Source organism: Populus trichocarpa, chromosome 16, assembly GCF_000002775.5.
Source record: "Populus trichocarpa isolate Nisqually-1 chromosome 16, P.trichocarpa_v4.1, whole genome shotgun sequence".
Lineage (NCBI taxonomy): Eukaryota > Viridiplantae > Streptophyta > Magnoliopsida > Malpighiales > Salicaceae > Populus > Populus trichocarpa.
Window position 1 is genome coordinate 6667810 of NC_037300.2, and position 19918 is coordinate 6687727.

The 19918-nt window shown below is 33.9% G+C and overlaps 1 protein-coding gene across 4 annotated transcripts; it reads left to right on the forward strand.

The window, feature by feature from the left end:
* The first annotated feature begins 11347 nt into the window (after positions 1 to 11347).
* On the forward strand, positions 11348 to 19918 carry LOC7467604 (E3 ubiquitin-protein ligase UPL4). 4 transcript variants are annotated; one of them, XM_024587817.2, is made up of 19 exons: positions 11348 to 11510; positions 12153 to 12840; positions 12942 to 13052; positions 13188 to 13304; positions 13406 to 13564; positions 13663 to 13824; positions 14321 to 14476; positions 14560 to 14681; positions 14777 to 15926; positions 16047 to 16142; positions 16492 to 16774; positions 16988 to 17733; positions 17839 to 18069; positions 18165 to 18269; positions 18712 to 18792; positions 18893 to 18961; positions 19086 to 19214; positions 19292 to 19375; positions 19464 to 19918. In XM_024587817.2, the coding sequence occupies exons 2-19, from the start codon at positions 12211 to 12213 to the stop codon at positions 19527 to 19529; spliced, it is 4497 nt and encodes a 1498-aa protein (XP_024443585.1). In that variant the 5' UTR covers positions 11348 to 11510; positions 12153 to 12210; the 3' UTR covers positions 19530 to 19918. The 4 variants fall into 4 exon arrangements, 3 of the variants coding, with proteins under 3 accessions (XP_024443585.1, XP_024443584.1, XP_024443586.1); XM_024587816.2 differs by having other exon boundaries at positions 16492 to 17733; XM_024587818.2 differs by lacking the exon at positions 11348 to 11510 and having other exon boundaries at positions 12822 to 12840; positions 13190 to 13304; positions 16492 to 17733.

The window sequence follows — 19918 nt, forward strand, 5'->3', positions numbered from 1 at the left end:
CATACCATCTTAAACTTGAATCTTGAATACAAGTCTGCCCATTATTCTCAAAAGAAAAGCACAAGTCCACATGCACCAAAAAACACAAAGTTCTGAGACTAACATCTATAATAGAAACCGTGACCCACCACCATCATTTTTATCTTGAAACAAATGCCATGCTCGTTTCACACGGCGGGGAAGAACACATATTAAATACTGAGACTAAAAAAAACAACGTATACGCTATCTCATTTTCACAAAAACAGAGAAAGAAAGCCTGAAACCAGAACCTGCCGAAAAAAGAAAAAAAACAAAGTCCCTTAATTAAACGGCCCCTCCCTCACGTTTTTCACTCTTTCTTCTGCACCTATAAGCCATTTATTCCTCTGCAATGTTCCATTTGCAAAGAGACGCTCAAAGCAAAGGAAGGCAGGGATGATGAAGACCTTTAAAACCTACGGTTTCTCATAGCAATAGAACAAGAAAACTAAACATAGCTTATCATCAACTCAAAACCTAAATATAGCATGACCCATCATCTTCGACGGGAGGGATTAAGTCATATATACATGGAAACTAAACATTTGAAAACCAAATCTAAGACAGACCACATTGCTCGCCTACCCTTTTCTCTAATTTATGACGTTGCCATGGTTGGTTTTATACAAAAAAGAAAGAACCGAAAGAGCATGCCTTTATATCATGTATATTAAAGACACTAAAGCAGAAACAACAAATCAAATGGCCAGCTATCTCTCTTTCAAAGAAAACATGAAGGAAAGCACACTCCAAAACCAGCCGAAACATCACCTCCTGAAGAGGACTTTCTCTCATTTTTCTTTCTAAATGAGTCGCCGTATGAGTAACCAGCAGAAGGAAAAACAAACGCAGCTCTAACATGAATAATAATCTAAACTCAAAGGCATGGGAGGAACAGTGGGCAAGCATACAACTTTGTTGCTAAGATGGAAAACGAACGTCCCGAAACAGAAGCAGAAAACATATTTTGAAAAGAAAAGAAAACCAAACAAACAGCTTTACATATGTTAAAGAAAAGGCAAGTCCAAACTCATACCTGCGGATCCTGCAGAAAATGAATATGCAACTGATGGCAAAACTTCCGCCTTTTTGCCTTTAATGACCCGAAGCAAGCCTTCCTCTTTTTCTGCCGTTGGGAGCTTTTCAAAAACCTCTTAAAGTCTTTGTAAACCCCGGTTCGACAAAGTAGAATAGACTCGAGGTAATCTCCTCCCGTTCTTAATGATTTTCGGCTTCTCTAATCTCAGCCTTATGCTAGCTCTCTGTTTTTTTACTCTTCTCTGCCTCCCCCTCCTTTTCTCTTTGTATTTAAACTGTCCCCGTTTCCCTCTCTTTTCTGTTTTTTTTCTTCCTCTGCCTCCTCCTCCTCCTCCTTTTCTACGTTTCTCCCTAGCTTGCTTATATAGCCAAGCAAACTTGGAGACCAGCCCCACCCCTTCTCATCCTAGCCGTGTGTATTAGGGGTAAAATCCCAGCCCTTAAATGGTCTCTTTGTCTTCTTTCAACAGCTAGCATTGTGAACGGACACAGTCATTCCCTTGCTAAAATTGTTTTACTTGCAGCTGCAAGCCTGGCGTACAATAGGTGGCACTCGTACAGACCAAGCTGGCCTGAGGACGCAAGGACGAGGGAATGAAAGAAGAGCCAGCAAGAGCGGCTGCAGAGGAGGGAAAGAGCTGCACATGGGGAGGTACTGTTATGAAAAAAAGCAAATAAACAGTACCATAATGGGGTTGTTTCGAAACAGTGTTGCCTCTTTTCTCAGCTGAAGAAAGTAAAAAAACAATGACGGTGTCGTTTGTTGTTGAAGAAATAAGGCAAAGGTAAACACAGCAGCAGCCACGTAATTCAGCGTGGTAGATTTTCTGTCATTTTCTAATCCTATCCCTGTTTTTTCTATTTCTTCCAAAACCTAGCCAAGTTTCTTCCAATATTTATCTGCAATTAACTCCCTTATTTCGGTTTTTTCAATTCAGTCCAGCAAACTTGGGGGGTGGGGGGGAACCTTGCGGCAGAATTTTTTTGCGGCAGAATTTTCACTTTCTCATTAGATATTCAAACATGAATATCTTGAACTTCTGATATCGAAATCAAGCGATTCGAAAGCCTAAATTCATCTATGCATCCAGGACTACGACTTTGATAAAGGATTCGAAGTGAGATAAAATTATTTTAAAGAACAGAATCTAGCTGCAATCTGATTGGTCAAAAAGGGTCTCCCGTTCTAAATTTAGGAAACTGACAATGCCAAACATCCTAGTTCGACTGAGAGTCTGCCATAAGAACAGTAAGCCCTAGGACCCCATAAAGGTGTAGGTCCATTCTTCAACATGTTATGAGTGACAAAATATAGTTGGGATGGTCAGATATTGCACAAAACCAAGTCAGAATCAGGGCCTAAGTTGGAACAAAAAAAAATTATAGCAGCAGCAGAACCATGTTTTTTTAGTGCCACTTCTGAGGGATTTATTCAAACTTAAAGACCATATAAAAGAGGAATGAATTTAGCATTATAAAGACTCCTAATTAGCCTAAGAATCCTGACAATTTCGGCAGCAGTGGGGAAGGATAAAGAGAGCAGAAGATGGCTGAAATAGGGTTCTAAAAACATTTCTTTCTTCTTTGCTTTTGTCAATTTCCCAACAACCTTGAACTAAACTCCTACTTTTGATTTAAAAGGGATATCTCCATTAGCACGTATGACTTAAAAAATGGATAAAAACATATACAATCGCGCAGTTTTTAACCCTTAAAGGTATGAAATTTGAGAAAAAAATGTATTATAAATTGAGATGAAAGTCACAAATGAATTAGTTTGAAAATATTGATGGTTTAAGAAAATAAAAACATTGAAAAATCTGGAAATTTGCGTATCGATAATCTGTTGTCTAGTTTTACACTATAAAATATAAATCTCAAACCGACTAATGAATCGGGCTAAACCTTTACGAGGAGTCTCCTGATATATTTTTCTAACTTAGGTTAAAATATCATATCAATCAAAGATCAAGAAGGCTTTACAAAGAGACTGACAGTCAGATAATACTGAAAAAAATGACCTACGGACTCATTAAGGGCATCTTTGTCATTTGGAAAATTTCTTCTTCTCCTTCCTTATAAAGGCTGATGTTTAGAATTGGAATAAAAGATAAGAAAAACCGTAGCATCTTCATGTTTTCCTTCTTCATTCTTTCATCTTTTTATTTAGGAGAAATCTTATAGAAGCTTTATTTTTTCATGTTGTAAATGTGAGTTAATGATCAAAACACCTAAACACCACACTTAGGAAGCAACTACGAGAGAAGGCAAGGAAATAGAATGAAGAAGAAGGAATTTTGGGGAAAATGGTAAGATGACTAGAACTTACTTATATAGGTTTTAGTACGATTTAAGTGATTTTGAGCAAGTTAGAGAATTTTTTAGTTAGGGTTCTCGGTGAAAAATTTGAGAAAATGTGATTTTGATTAGAATTGAATAAACTAGGTTGTAATGGATGTAATATCATGGAAAAAGTTTAAATAAATCATGGTGAAATTGAGAGTTATGTGGCTAGCTAAGTATGGAAAAAATGAAGGATTAGTGTAGCTGATGTAATTGTTGTTATTTAGGATATAATTGATGTGTATAAATATATGGATGATAACTTATAAAATTAAAGGAAGGAGAAAGAATGAAGTTGATCGTAGAAGGATTTTTAAGAAATTAAATCAATTTGAGGATTCATGTATATGGTAATGTAAATGGTATGCATTTATGTTATAAAAATGTTTGGAAATAATGGTCACTATGATTCAAGAAATTAGATTTGTTAGGGTAATTGCAAACAAGGATATAAATGGGAAATTAGGGGAAATAGATAACTTTCAATAAAAAATATATATATTATTGATTTGAGTGTGCATGATGTGGATACATAGCAAAATAATGATAAAATTCTTAAATGGAATGTTGTGAAGATTTTGTGAAATCAAGTGAATTTATGATTTTGAAATTTGGCCATAAATTAATTATAAAAACAAAAATGTGTATAAGGAATGAAGAAGTTGGAATGAGAGTGCTTGATAATAGAAAAATACTCATAATTAATGTTAGCGTGATGGAAGTAGATTTGGATAGAAACGATGAATGCAAAGTGAAGTATTGATATAGAAATTTCTACAAATAAATTTTAAGGTTTGAACCGGAAAAACCGAGCCAAAACCGAGCCAAACCGGAAAAACCGATCCAAAACCGAAAAAAACCGAGCCAAACCGAGCCAAAACCGAGCCAAACCGGAAAAAACCGAGCCAAAACCGGAAAAACCGAGCCAAACCGGTTTGAACCGGTTTTTGCCCTAAAAAACCGAACCGAACCGAACCGAAACCGGTCGGTTTGACCCGGTTTCGGTTCGGTTTTTTTTTCAAAAAAAATAATTTCGGTTTGGTTACTTTTTTTGATAAAAACCGAACCGAACCGAAAATAATCACCCCTAATATTTTTATTTATTAAATAGTGTTTTTGAAATTGTTAGATTGACAATGGTTATTTATTGTGTTGTGAAATAATATGTAAAAGCTTATGCTTACGAGACTAAAATTAATATCATAATTAACTACAAAGGCGAAAATATAATGTATGTGTATGGAGTGTGATTGACCGTAAACGATGGAATCCCATGTATAAATCATAAATTATTGCAACAATAAAAATAATGAAGTGAATGAAATCGATTGCAATGACAATAATCAGTGCATGATCAAAGTTGACCATAATGATGGAAAAAGTAATATTTAATTTAAGAGTAATTTTTTTTTTTTTAGTTTAACGTGGGTGTCCGGGTCAGCTTGCGCGCACCTTGAGTAAATTTAATCTACCGCAACAGCGGAAATCGATCTGTGAATAATGAGCGACTAACATGCTAAAAATTGTTGACGTGTAAGAAATTCGATAGATAAATGGAAGTTATGTTATTGATGTGTTTTCTTAATCTTCCATGTATGGAACTAAAGTTAAAGATTTATTAGCAACCACGAGGGTTTATCAAATTTGTTGGCAACAACGAGGGTTTGCTAGATTTATTGGCTTTGCTAAAGTTTATTGTTATCTATGAGGGATAAACAAATTGTTTAATTTTTATATGAGTTCGCTAAGATTAATTTTGCTCAATCATGAGCCATGATGATAAAGCCATAATGGTATAAAATATAGGGAAATAAAAACAGAAAAAATATATCTATAAGCGATGATGATATGTAAATAAGTCGTGTGTTATTAAGGATATATAGGTATAAGAAAGGTATGCGAATATAACTATGATTTTTAAGATACAATAGAGAAACAAAAGAAATAATTGTAGGATAAGAAATGAGAAAATTATAAAGCGTAATTATTATAAATTCATGAGTTCAATTAAATATTTAAAACTAAAAAAATACGACTATTGATATACTTAATTCCTAATATGTGTGGTTAGGACATGTAAACATTTATCATGTAAACATTCCAATATTTATTCCATGTAAAATATGGAATAAATATTGCATATAAGGGAACAAGATGTAGGAAGGTTAGAATGAAACCCATGAATTCAAAGTTAAAAAGAATATTTTTTATTATTATTGAGATGAGCTATAACAAGATTATAAATCTATGAGTTGATATATGGTGACAATAATGGCTAAATGCTATAATGATAAAAAAGAATTTATCATAATATATATATATATATATATATATATATATATATATATATATATATATCATCAAAAATTGATATGTGTGTTGTATTTATTATAAGGTTAAAGAAATTGTTTGTACTTTCATAATTGTTAAACTATAGTAACTATCATGATACAAAAGGATAATAAGACATATGATTTATATGTGTTACAAGTATTTTTATTTTTTAATCTAATCTACATTTTTCTTAAAGGGTAAACGAGTCACTTAGTCTTCCAGGTTGAATAAATCCTTGTATTTATCGAAGGGATATATGAGAACAATTTATATATATGTAATTTTGGAAAGTGTCTTAAAGACATTAATGTGAAATTATCAATTTTTACTATTGTACTCATTGATAAGTTGTTGGAAGGTAACTGAACCATGTCTATAAAAAAACATTATTCAAATTTTTGCATACGAGATCATATGAAATAAGTGTAATTGCATCGTAAAATACAAGGCATTATATTTTTTGTCTTTGCCATATGTTTTTTTGTTGTTGTAATATTCAGATGTTTTTATGGGCATTTTAGTAATTTAATATTTTAAATATTATAAAATAAAATATGCTTATACGTATGTAGCACGTGTCAGCATGTCATCATCCCCTGCGCTATTATGAAGGAGTGGGGGGGGGGGGGCGGTCTAATGGACAAAAACAGCTAATCACCGTGTCATTCAATATGACCAATAATGGTGAAGCCGATGGGGTGGTGCATGTGGTATGATTTACGGTGGTTCGACAACAATATATATATATATATATATATATATATATATATATATATATATATATATATATATATATATTTCTTATCCCCCTCTATTTTCTCTTATAGGCCTTGGTATCCGCATCCGCATCAAGGCTTAAAAATTTAGTTGTATGTTTTAATTTGTATTTGTTTCTAATTTGATTCTTATTCTTTTAATTTTTATTTGTTTTTATTTTAATACTTTTTGAAGTTTATTGTTTTTTTAATTTTATCCCTCAATATTTAATTTCATTTGGTTTTTGTATCCAATTTGATCCTCATTCTTGTAATTGATATTTTTTTTATCCCTTGCTAGATTTGTTTTCCAGTTTTTCCTTCATTATTTTATTTCATTTAATTTTATATCCAATTTTAGTCTTTATTTTTTTTAATTATTGTTTTTTCATCCTTTTCTTCAATTATTTTAATTCTCAATTTAATCCATAATTATTTTTTATCACTTATTTTTTGTACAAGATTTGATCTTTATTGTTCCAATTTTTATTTGTTTTGATTTTGATTTTTTATGACTGAGAATTTTGCTTCGTTATTTTTTCATATCTTTTTTCTACGAGGTAATCTCAGTCTCATGACTTAGGCCACCGATTTTGAAGATTAGTCTAATTTTACTTTGGTCTATTTTTTAAGTCCTTTCTAAAAATTGATTTTTTTATTGGTTTTATCATTCGACATTGAGTTATTAAGACTTAAGTTTCATGATTTGTTGTACTTTTGTTTTTGTTGGGTTATCCTTACCTCATATCTCGGGACGCGAGTTAGTTAACTCAGGTTGACTTGATTTTTAAAATTTTATCATTTAACATTAAATTATTTGTGCTTGAGCTTTGTTATTTTTTTTTATTTTTCTTTAAGCAGAATTATCTTATGTTCGACTTAGTTAAGTGGACACATGTTGGCTCAAAGTTTTTTTTTCTAAGTTTTTTTAATTTCGATCTTATATCATGCTTGAAATATTAATAGATAGATTAATAGAGTAAACATATGTTAACTTGAGTTTTTTTCTTTAAAGTTTCTCGTTTTAAAATTGATTTTTTTTATTTTTATCATTTAATATTAAATTATTAGGATTTTTTATTTTTATACTAATTATCTCAATTTTATATACTAAATAAATTAAGTTATGAACTTCTTTATTTATTTTAGAAAAAAATTGATATAACCATGATGTATCGCGTGACATCATTCTCCCTCACTCTCTCAATATATATTATACTAGTTACATTACCCGTGCGATGCCGCGGGTTAATTTTTTTTGCATAAAAAATATTAAAAAAAGCTAAGATTTAAAAGTGTTAGGTCTTTCTGCAAAATTATACCCAAGAATCTCGGGTTTAGCTGCAACGCCTGACCCAAGAATAATATTTATAATATTAATAATAACATTAAACTTGCATGACCCAAGTTTAAGTGGGTATGGCTGCAATACCAGACCCAATAGCCTTAGATGTGAGTCTGACTGCAATACCAGACCTAATAGCCTTGGATATGGGTCTGGCTGCAAGGTCGTGGCTTAAAAGTGTGATAATTAAATAGATTAATTAAAAAGAAAAAATCTAAATTAATTGGGTTAACCCTTCAAACCAGGTTAACCCGTCAAACCTTGGATTTGTGTCGTGAAAGTTTGATAACTAAACAGGAAAAAAAATTGACGGGTTAACCCAGAATTAACTGGGCTAACCTGTCAAACCAGGTTAAACCGTCAAATTCAAGATCCATGTCATGAAAGTTTGATAACTAAATAGAAAAACATTTAATATCAAAAAACTAAATAAAAAAATTAATTAAAAAGAAAAAAAAAGAAAGCATCATCCTTTTCACTGTAATTAAAAAGAAAAAAAAAAGAAGGCATCATCCTTTTCACCGTAAACTGCATACAATATTAAAAGATGAAATCGGAAGAAAAAAACTAATGAGGAAAAAGAAAAAAAAATCTGAATCAATTGGGTTAACCCGTCAAACCTGAGATCCGTGTCATGAAAGTGTGATAACTAAATAGAAAAAAGATTTAATATTAATGAACTAAATTTAAAAAAAAAATTAATTAAAAAGGAAAAAGCAAAGAGAAAAAAACCTACAGGAAGAAAAAAAACTAATGAAGAAAAAAAAAATCTAAATCAACTGGGTTAAACCATCAAACCTTGGATACGTGTCATGAAACCCTGATAATTAAACAGAAAAAATTTAATATTAAGAAACTATAGAAAAAAAATAAACTAAAGGCATAAGTTTTTTCACTGTGGACAACACCGTGCAGTCCACAGTAAAAGGTTTAAAAAGGAAAAGAAAAAGGAAAAAAAACCAAAGGCATACGCCACGAGTTAATTTTTTTTTCTTGCATAAAAAATATCAAAAAAGGTTAAGATCTAAGAGTGTCATGAAAGTCTGATAATTAAATAGAAAGAAATTTAACATTAACAAACTAAAGTAAACAAAAAAAATTAATTAAAAAGAAAAAAAGCAAAAAAAATAATTCCGGGTTAACTTGTCAAACCAGGTTAACCTGTTAAACCCGAGATCCGTGTTATGAAAGTCTAATAACTAAATAAAAAAAATTTAACATTAACAAACTAAATTAAATAAATAAATTATTAAAAGAAAAAAAACAAAGAAAGAAGCAAAAAAAAAAACCCAAAAGGCATAAAAAACGAAAAAAGAAAAAAACAGCTAAAAAATGAAAAAAATAGACAGCTCAGAAAAAAAAACTAAAGCGTTATAATATATAAGTACAACAAAAATAAAAGGCGTGGGGAAAGCTACAGTACTTTCCCCACGCCTTTTAGAGTATTGACTAGCTTTGATACCCGCGCAATGCTGCGGGCGTTTTAAGTAAAATGTGGTTATAATTATTATAATAAATAGTGATAAGATAATTAGAAATATTATACAACAAAAATATGATATTCATAAAGTTATTGGTAAATTATAAAAGTTATTATAAAAGTTAAGTAAAGAGAGTTAAATCCAAGTAAAACAAAAGTGCTTACAGCCAAATATTTTATGTTTTTTAACGTCCAATTAGCTTGCGATGTTGGATAAGAAAGCATTGAGTAACTGAAAGCTAGTTTTTTTCCTAGGGTAAAAGATAAAGTGTAACTGTAAGCTATAAATATTTTCTAACGCAATAAACATCAAATATTTTTGAAGATAAATAAGAAATGAGAAATAAAGATGTAATTGTTGCTGAGTATATGAGTTCATAAAAAAAGAAAGGCAATTAGAAAGTGAGAATGATATAGCTGATTGTGATTGAATTAATTTTTGTTAAACAAAGAGATGGTGGAGCAATACAGAGAATTAAATGATATTGTAGATACAAACCTTTTCAGGTGATGAAATGGAGAGGCGTTGCTTCTTTGGAATTACTGGTGTAGAATCGACATCATCTCACATCAAATATAAACAACAGAGCTGGCATGTTAAGATGTTATAAGAAATGTTAAGAGTTTATAAGAAAAAGTGTAGGAATGCAGGATTAAAACTGGTAAAATACAGCATTGAAAAATAAGTTTACATGGAGAGGCATGAAATAGGAACAAAACAAAAATATTTTGCGACATGTTCGCGCAATATATATAAAAAACACTTCGGATTAACCTAACCTTTCTCTCTTTTTTTTCCCTGGAAAAAACTTAAAACAGCTTCGTTTTGGTAAAAAAAAAAAAGGTTTTGCATCTGCCAGACGTGGTCATGAGTCAATAGTCACCATGTTAACATACAGGGCCAGACCAGACTGAGTCTCGTAACCATGGTTAATTATCTACATATTTTCTATGATTCCTGAGACTTTAAGTTCACAGGTCAATTCTGCAAAATCCAGCAGCATATAAGCGTAGCTGGATGCTTACATACTGATTCCTGAAACTTTGCATTTTATTTTGTCTGTAAAGTAAAAGAACTCGACAGAAGTGAAAAACAAACCTGGCAGTGTAGATTATTTGCAGACTAAACCAAAATGGCTTGAGCAAAATCCAATGTTGTCTAAGGTGCAATGAAAAAAAGACAGCCTTGCAAAACATATGAAGAGTCCATTAAAACTAGGAAGAAGAAGAAAAAAACTAACTTTAAAAACACCGGATGAAAAGAAAACCAAAGAGCAATGAAATAAACAGACAATTTCGATCACTAGTAACTAAATGAACAATCCATGCTCACCGAAAAAAACAACATTAAAAAGAGTAGCTGAAAAGAAAGACAAAGATCAATGAAATAACCTGGGAATTCTGATCACCAGGAGTGAAATAAAAAACTGCTGGAAACCGAGTGTTCTCTTGAGTGCAATGGAACAAACAAACCCTTCAAAGCAATTGGAAAGAGGCCAAACATCCCATGAGTTAAAATAAAATAAAATCAAGAAGCCACAAAAATCACAATAATTAAAAAAAAAAGAACGAACACACACCAATTAGAGAAGTTGCTGGAAAAACAAAACTAGAGCTAAAGGTAACGAAGAGTGCAAGAATAAAAAAGACAGTGGTAAATTATCAAAGCATTTAATACACCATCATGATCTTGCATGTGTAAGTAAAATTCTTTTCTATTGCAAATAAAAAAAAAAAGACTCAATTACATAAAAGAAAGAAAAAATAGTGTAAATTAGTGTAAATTTTCAAAGCATTTAATATACAAATATGATAAGTCAAATATTTTCCAAGCTATAACTGGCTACAATTCTTTTAATAATATAATAATAACTAACAAAGAAAATTTTTCGATGGAAAATCACAATGCTTTCCCCGCACGTTAACCAACAAAGAAAATTGTTTCGTGGGGAAAGCACAGTGCTTTCCCCACGCGTGTTAGAGTTCTTTTAATTAATATATAAAAAATGAAAGAATGCTAACGCCACTGTTTGTAACCTTGTATCATCATTATCATACCATAACCAGAAAGCATCTGCGGAAAAGAAAAACATCCTTCTAAAATTAAAAAAAAAACCTTAGGATTAGATTTCGTCTAGGTCTTCGATTCCCTCGAAGGCCTGTAAACAACAACATCAACAACAATTGTTATTAGGTACACACATGTGTATTATCAAAATTTAAGTAGTATCATCAAGTTTTTTTTTTATCCGATCATCATTGTTTCCTTCTTTTTATGGTTTGATTTTCCTTGTTTTTTCGTTTTTTTATTCTTCAAATTGCAAGTTTTATGTTGTTTTTTTTTTTTCTGGGGGTGGGTGGGTTATAGTGAGTGTCTTTTTTAGTGTTTTGGTGATGATAATTCGGTTACTGGTTTATCATAAAAAGAGAACAAATCATGTGTTTTCTTTAATGTTTTTTTCTTCTTCTTTTCTGCTGTTTAACATGTTTTCACTCTTACAGCGTTGTTTGAGTTTTTCTTTTGGTGTTGTTTTCACTGAAAGCAAACCCTGTGTAAGGATGATGAAATGGACATGTATATATGGTTTGGATTTTTTATATATATGTAATTTTTAGGGTTTGTGAGTTCATAAAAATGACAATGTTTACCCCCCCCCTTTTTTTTTTGTAATGGTTAAGTTTTGTTGACTTTGCAAAAGTGATTTTGGGTGAGGTAATTCTGAACTAAAATTATGATTATTATGATTGTTTTTTTTTATTGGGGGGATAGATTATTGATGTGGTTCTTGTGTCTGCCAATTTGTCAGAATGATATATATATTTTTTTACTTTGTAGGATTTGATATTTATTTGGAAGGTTTGTTGATAAAAGCTTTAAGAAACTAGACAAATCAATGGGAAATCGTGGACAAAAACGAGCAGAGATGGTTGATGAACTGCCGGCTGATAAGAGAGCCTGTAGTTCATTGGAGTTTAGACCAAGTTCATCCAACTCGTTAATTCAAACTCAAATAAATACTGAGACTCATAATGCTGAAATTCATGATGCTGACATGGATACTTCATCATCTGGTTCGGCATCAAGCCATTCTGATGAGGAAGAACCTGAGATGGATTCAGCTCATGGCTCTTGTGATTCTGAGGGTCCAAGACATAGCAGTCTGCGTGAGTATCAGAGGCAGAGATCCTCTGGTGACCATAGTAGATTGAAGAGTTGTTTATTTAATTTGAGTGAAAGGACGGAGCCTTCTGGACAGTTAGCTGCTCTAACAGAGTTATGTGAAGTGCTTTCGTTTTGTACGGAGGATTCACTTTCTAGTACAATGGCAGACCTGTTATCTCCAGTACTTGTTAGGCTTTCAAGGCATGACAGTAACCCAGATATAATGCTGTTGGCAATAAGGGCTTTAACTTATCTGTGTGATGTGTTTCCCCGAGCATCTGTTTTTCTTGTTAGGCATGATGCTATTCCTGCTATTTGTCAAAGATTAATGGCCATTGAATACTTGGATGTAGCTGAACAGGTATACTTGTGGAAAGTAAATAGCTTGTCTAATGTTAGTAATGGTTTTATTTATGGCTTTATTCAAAAGAGAAAGTGATCACGTGTATGATTTTCATTTAGTGTTTGCAAGCATTGGAGAAAATAACTCGTGATCAACCACTTCCATGCTTACAAGCTGGGGCTATCATGGCAGTTCTAAGTTTTATAGACTTCTTCTCTACAAGCGTACAAGTAAGTGAATACCACAATGTTGATCAATTGGTATTTACTCTGTCTTTTTTCCCTTTTATTTCTTTCGGAATCTATTTACATTTTGTATTGGTGTGTGGGAGTTTGAACTTTAATTTTTTTTTTGGTCTTCATCAGAGAGTTGCACTTTCAACTGTGGTGAACATATGCAAGAAACTGCCATCAGAAAATTTTTCACCTTTCATGGAGGCTGTTCCGATATTATGCAATCTTCTACAATATGAGGATCGACAGGCATGAACTTTTAAGAGTTACTTCTATCTCAAGTGGCTTCAGATTCATTTTTTTGGTTTTCATTTTGACCTTTTCACATATATTCTCATGTTCAATTTCAGCTTGTTGAAAATGTTGCTATTTGCTTGATCAAAATAGCAGAACGAGTCAGTCAGTCATCTGAGATGCTGGATGAACTATGCAAGCATGGACTAATTAATCAAGCTACTCATCTAGTGCAATTGAACAGCCGAACAACTCTATCTCAGCCAGTATACAATGTATGAATGTTTATCTAAATGGCACTATTGAGAATAAGTCTTCTCATACCTCTTTTTTCTTCAGATAATTGTCTCTTCCTTTCCATTTTGATTGGCAGGGTTTGATTGGGCTCCTTGTCAAACTTTCTTCTGGTTCGATTGTCGCTTTCAGGACCCTGTACGAGCTCAATATAAGCAGCATTTTGAAGGACTTATTTGCCACTTATGACCTCTCTCATGGAATTTCTTCTCCTCATGTGATTGATGGGCAGGGCAACCAGGTTTACATCTTTAACTGTGTAGCTTTTCTACTTTTCTCCCTGGGAAAATGTAATTTGTGTTAGTTTGAGGAAGAAATTGGAGCATTTGTATTGTTGTTTCCCTGTGGCATTTGGTGTGAAAGTGAAATTTACAGAAAGATTAAAAATGGTCACCATGATGCTTGTGAATGTTAGCTCTTTGGAAAAAAATATGTTACAAAAGACTTTATGAAAGAAAGTGTTCAATTCTATTCATAGCCTGGTCATTTTTTTTTTCACAAATTTAGAACAGCCAATCTTGTGGAAACTTTTTGTGCTTCTACTATACTGCACTTGGACCCTATCACGAGTTTCCAGTAGTACTGGATCTGAGATGCTAGCTGATCATTATTTTTGTCAATAGAGGCTCCTTTCTCAATTCATGCTGGCCTGCAATTTCCATTGTCACTGCTGCTAGATTACTATTGGTCCTTTCTCAATGAAAAGAGTGTGATCATCTTTCTATTTTCTGCCTTAGGTACATGAAGTGCTCAAGTTGCTAAATGAGCTTCTCCCTACTGTAGCAAGAAATCAAGATGCTCAACAACTTGTGTTGGATAAAGAGGCATTTTTGGCTAATCACCCTGATCTCTTGCACAAGTTTGGATCGGATATAATTCCTTCCTTGATTCAGGTTTGATATCTGATGCATAGCGTTTATTGACTGGTTGATGTCTTCCCTTACCTTTATAATGTTTCCTTCAACCCTCACAACAGGTGGTTAATTCTGGTGCAAATCTATATGTTTGCTATGGCTGCTTATATGTCATCAACAAGCTAGTTTATCTCAGCAAATCTGACATGCTTCTGGAATTGCTTAAGAATACAAATTTTTCAAGGTGGAGCAGGTTTCCTCATGTCTAATTAGCAAATATCAATCCTCTTTTAATCTAGCTAATATCTTGCTAATAGCATTCCTTGGATAATTTGGCAGCTTCTTGGCTGGAGTTCTTACTCGTAAAGATCACCATGTGCTGATGTTAGCCCTGCAAATTACCGAGACAATTCTCCAAAAGCTTCCAGATGTTTTTGTGAACTCTTTCATCAAGGAAGGTGTCTTTTTTGCCATTGATGGCCTTCTTGTGCCTGAAAAATGTTCGCAATTGATCTTCCCAGCGTGCAATGGAATCCATCTGCCACTCAATTCTAATCAAAAGTCTTCTTCAAAAGTAGTCATGAGATGTTTATGTTATGCTTTTGATACTGGGCAGTCTCTTTCAGCCTCGGAGACGGGAACATGCAAGCTTGAAAAAGACACTGTAGAAAATCTTGGAAAGCATATAAGAATTAGTTACTTTGCTTTAGAATCATGTGACTCTGAGAAAGGATTGACAGATATCCTTCAAAAGCTCAGAGCTCTTTCTGCTGAATTGAGTGATTTGATGAATATGTCTGTCAAAATTGGTTCTTGCACCCAGGATGAAGAGAAATGTTACTCTATATTGTGTCAAATCATGGAAAAACTTGATGGAAGAGAGCCTGTGTCTACTTTTGAATTTATTGAAAGTGGGATTGTGAAGATATTAGTGAATTACTTATTCAATGGAAAATATCTGAGAGAAAAGGTGGAGCCTCAAAGTACATTTGATGATTTCTATGTTGTAGAGAAAAGATTTGAGGTATTTGCAAGGCTATTATCTTCTTCAGACCTATCTGAAGAGTCTCCTTTATCAGCATTAATACAGAAATTGCAGGGTGCGTTATCTTCTTCGGAAAATTTCCCTGTTATTCTGAGCCATGCATCAAAGTACAGATCCTCATTTGCAATCATCCCTAATGGACGTCGCACGTCTTATCCATGCCTAAGAGTTCGTTTTGTCAGGGGAGAGGGCGAAACATGCCTTTGCAACTACTCTGAAGATCCTGTGACAGTAGATCCTCTTTCTTCTGTGAATACAATTGAAGGATTTCTATCTCCTAAAGTTAGAATAAAAGGAACTGAACAAATAGAATCAGCTGCTCAAGCTCTGGAGCCAGCAGAAAATGTACAGTTCAAATCACCATCAACTGCGAACCCCAGTGAAGGGGAAAGTTCAGGACTTATGGAGCCTGATAGCATGGCTTTTGATTTACTAGTAATGCAGGTTATGATCTAGTGGTTATTTAATGGTCTTCTGAATAAATGAGAATTCTGGATAAGTTTCTTTCCCTGCTTTGTTATCTGTTTATGCGGATTTTGAGCACCAATTCATTTCCTTTTGCAGGACAATGAAGCTAACCTATCACAGCCTCCACCAGAACTAGATGTAAATTTGATACAGAGAAATCCTGATGAAACATTATCAAATGATACTCATATTGTAAGTAAAATTTTCCTTCGCAAGTACATGTGATACCAGGTGATATAAAACTCACTTAACTCAGATAAAGCAGGGTTCTCTCTAATGATTGGTTGTGCATGTATACGCTGGTGCTGATTTACCTGGTGATTTCTGTATAGATAAATATGATTAGATGTTTTATGTTGTACCACCTGTTAGTGGAATTGCAAATGAAATGCAAGCTGCTTAATTTGATTGTTGTTGCTGTTGTACTGCTGTCATTTTAACTTGCTTATGGCCTGCTTTGACCTTAGTTCAGGGTCTGGTTTTCTTATTAGCTCAAAGATAGTTTGCTGGCCCTTCTCATTGTGACACTGATATATTCCAGGTCTCAGTGGAGGATATAGTGCAGTCTCCTTCATGTGCTGATGACTCTACGAAAAGTCATTGTCCTACATCCTGTAGCAATGGAGATGCTATGCCAAAACTGGTATTTTACCTAGAAGGACAGCAGTTGGACCGAACTTTGACTCTTTACCAGGCAATACTCCAGCAAAAAGTTAAAGCAGACCATGAAATTAACAGCACAGCAAAGCTGTGGACTCAAGTACACACCTTGACTTACAGAATAGCTGTGGACACTAGAGATGATAATACTCAAGATTGCCCTAGTATGGCTCAAAATTCCTCTATATTAGATCAAGCTGTGGCTTTTATGCAGCATCCTGCATTTTTCTCCAGCATGTTTAATTGTGAACTCCCTTCTGACCTGGATAAGTCTAGTCCTACTAATGATATATTGTTTCTGCTTAAAAGTTTAGAAGGTTTGAACAGGTTTATTTTTCATCTGATGTCTCATGAAAGAATCCATGCATTTGCTGAAGGGCTGATAGATAATTTGGATAATTTAAGGGTTGCAGCTCGCCCAGTAGCACAGAATGAGTTTGTGAGCAGTAAGTTGACAGAGAAATTGGAGCAACAGATGCGGGATTCTCTGGCTGTGTCCATGGGTGGCATGCCTGTGTGGTGCAATCAGCTCATGAATTCATGCTCCTTTTTGTTTAGCTTTGAGACTAGATGTAAATATTTCCAGCTGTCAGCATTTGGCTGTCAGCAAATTCAGATACAGCCTTCATCACATAATAATTCAGGTGTCTTGAGAGACAGGCTACCAAGTGCTGGCAGTTTGTCCCGTAAGAAATTCATAGTTTTACGTGACCAAGTTCTGGAGTCTGCTGCTCAGATGATGGACCGTTATGCCCATCTTAAAGTACCTATTGAAGTGGTATATAATGAAGAAGTTGGTACTGGTCTTGGTCCGACCTTGGAATTTTATACTCTGGTTAGTAAAGAGTTTCAGAAGTCTGGCATTGGCATGTGGAGGGAGGATCATATTTCATTTCCCACCATCGAGAACTTGCAGGCAGAATACTCTGGAATTGTGAAGTCTCCATTTGGACTTTTTCCTCGCCCATGGTCACCTACAGTGGATGCATCTGATGGAGTACAGTTTTCTGAGGTTATTAAAAAGTTTTTCCTTCTGGGACAAATTGTAGCCAAGGCTCTTCAAGATGGCAGGGTGCTGGATCTACCATTCGCCAAAGTCTTCTATAAACTTATTCTTCAGCAGGTATGGACTTGGGAGTATTGATGGCTTCCATGAAAGCTTGTCATTTATTCTTGACCCTTCATACTACCCAGTATTTGACTAATTTCATTCTCTTTGGGGGTGTAGGAACTTAATTTGTATGACATCCAGTCCTTTGATCCTGAGCTTGGTAGGACTTTGCTAGAGTTCCAGGCTCTTGTCAACAGGAAAAAAAATATGGGATTAGTCATTGTAGAAAACTCATCTTCTACTCAAGATGCATGCTTTTGGAACACTAGAATCGAGGATCTCTGTCTTGACTTTACTCTTCCTGGGTATTCTGATTACATTCTTAGTTTTGATGAAGATCACAAAATTGTAAGGCATTGCTAAATATGATCTCATACATTTCTCCTCAGTTATTAATGCTTTGGGTAAAAAATTATAACACTCTATTCATGTTATGCGCTTAGGTGAATATGGATAACTTGGAGGTGTATGTTTCTCACATTGTGGATGCTACTATACACACAGGAATTTCCAGACAAGTTGAAGCATTCAAGTCTGGATTTAACCAGGTCCGCTCTATATTTTTGTTTGAAGTCCAATAACTCCTCAAGAATAGTGAGAACTCTCTGAAGAGAATAGGGTTTGACTCTTTTATCTGTTACCCATAGTAATACAACATTTATTGTCCCTTGAATAATCTGGAAAACGAATGTAGAATGGTGTTCTTAGGCCCTTCTTTCCACTATCCTAGGAGATTTAAAGGGCATTTGGAAATCTTTGGGTGGCTAATAATAGCCTAAATCTTTTGTTTTCCTTTGAAGCTTTATAGTTTAATCACATAATATTTACTCATTCCCTCTCTGTGCAGAGATGACTTACTATGTTGTTAACCTTATTCTGATTCTTGTAGTTCTCATCTCCTTGAGTTGCTACAATTTTTCAATGTGTATCTTTAATCTCAATTTACTAGCTTATTAATTTCTAACTATGTTGTAGTACTTTAACTTTCAGGTTTTTCCAATTAAACATCTTATGATTTTTACTGAGGAGGAACTTGAGCGTTTGCTATGTGGAGAACGTGATTTTTGGGCTGTACGTATTAACACTTTATTGATTTGGTCTTTGCTGAGGAATACTGATAATAACGATGATATAGTTTTTATTTTTCTATTTATCATTTACTTTGGAGCAGTTCAATGAGCTTTTGGATCATATCAAGTTTGATCATGGATACACTGCTAGCAGTCCTCCTATTGTTAATGTTGGTGCTCGCTTTCTCTCTCTCTCTCAAATCACTTCAAATATTGATCAATCGTTATGGAATTAGTTACTGAAATCATAAATCAAATCACTTCAAATATTGCTCGGTCGTTATGGAATTGCAGTTACTGGAAATCATAAAAGAATTTGAATATGAACAACGACGATCATTTCTACAGTTTGTAACTGGGGCACCTCGGCTACCTACAGGAGGCTTGGCGTCTCTGAATCCAAAATTGACCATTGTACGGAAGGTCTGTGACATTGACATTATCCCTTCCATAAATTACAGTCACTATTCAATCACTTATCCTCTTGGTGCTCTCTACAGCATTGCAGCAACTGTGAAGATGTGGACCTTCCCAGTGTGATGACTTGTGCCAATTATCTGAAGTTGCCTCCCTACTCGTCGAAAGTAATATTTATTGCCTAAGAAGCATATGTTTTTGTCTTCTCTGTGAATTATGCATATGTGAATTTTTTTATGCTTTATATTTATGCAGGATAAGATGAAGGAGAAACTTCTGTATGCCATAACAGAGGGTCAAGGCTCATTCCACCTCTCGTAGCTTTGCTGGTACATAAATTGTGAATGTGTAATTATTAGACTAGGTGCTTTTGTGTAGATAAAAGAATGAGAGCTGGTGAGTGGTGATAGATGGCGGTGGAATTGGAGCTGATTGCTGTGGAACAAGAGGAAGCTCCTCTATTTACAGACTGCATTTAGTGGGATGTGTACGTAAATGGAAACATGATAGTTGATATACTGAAGTTGTACAGAGAGTTGGAGAGAAGGATTTCTGTTGGATGGGGCTGGCTTTCTAACATTCCATGCACAAATCTCACTGTACAGAGGCCAAACAGTCTTTTAGTTATCTTTTGGCCCTAGAAGATGGTGTCTTGAGATGGGTAACCTGGTGCTAAACGATAATTTTATTGAAATATCTAGATTACAAAA

Coding starts and splice junctions, on each gene's coding strand:
- LOC7467604 (XM_024587816.2), top strand. CDS start 12,211: ATGGGAAATCGTGGACAAAAACGAGCAGAGATGGTTGATGAACTGCCG. Junction 13,305..13,405: donor TACAATATGAGGATCGACAG/GCATGAACTTTT, acceptor GTTCAATTTCAG/CTTGTTGAAAATGTTGCTAT. Junction 13,825..14,320: donor TTGATGGGCAGGGCAACCAG/GTTTACATCTTT, acceptor TTTCTGCCTTAG/GTACATGAAGTGCTCAAGTT.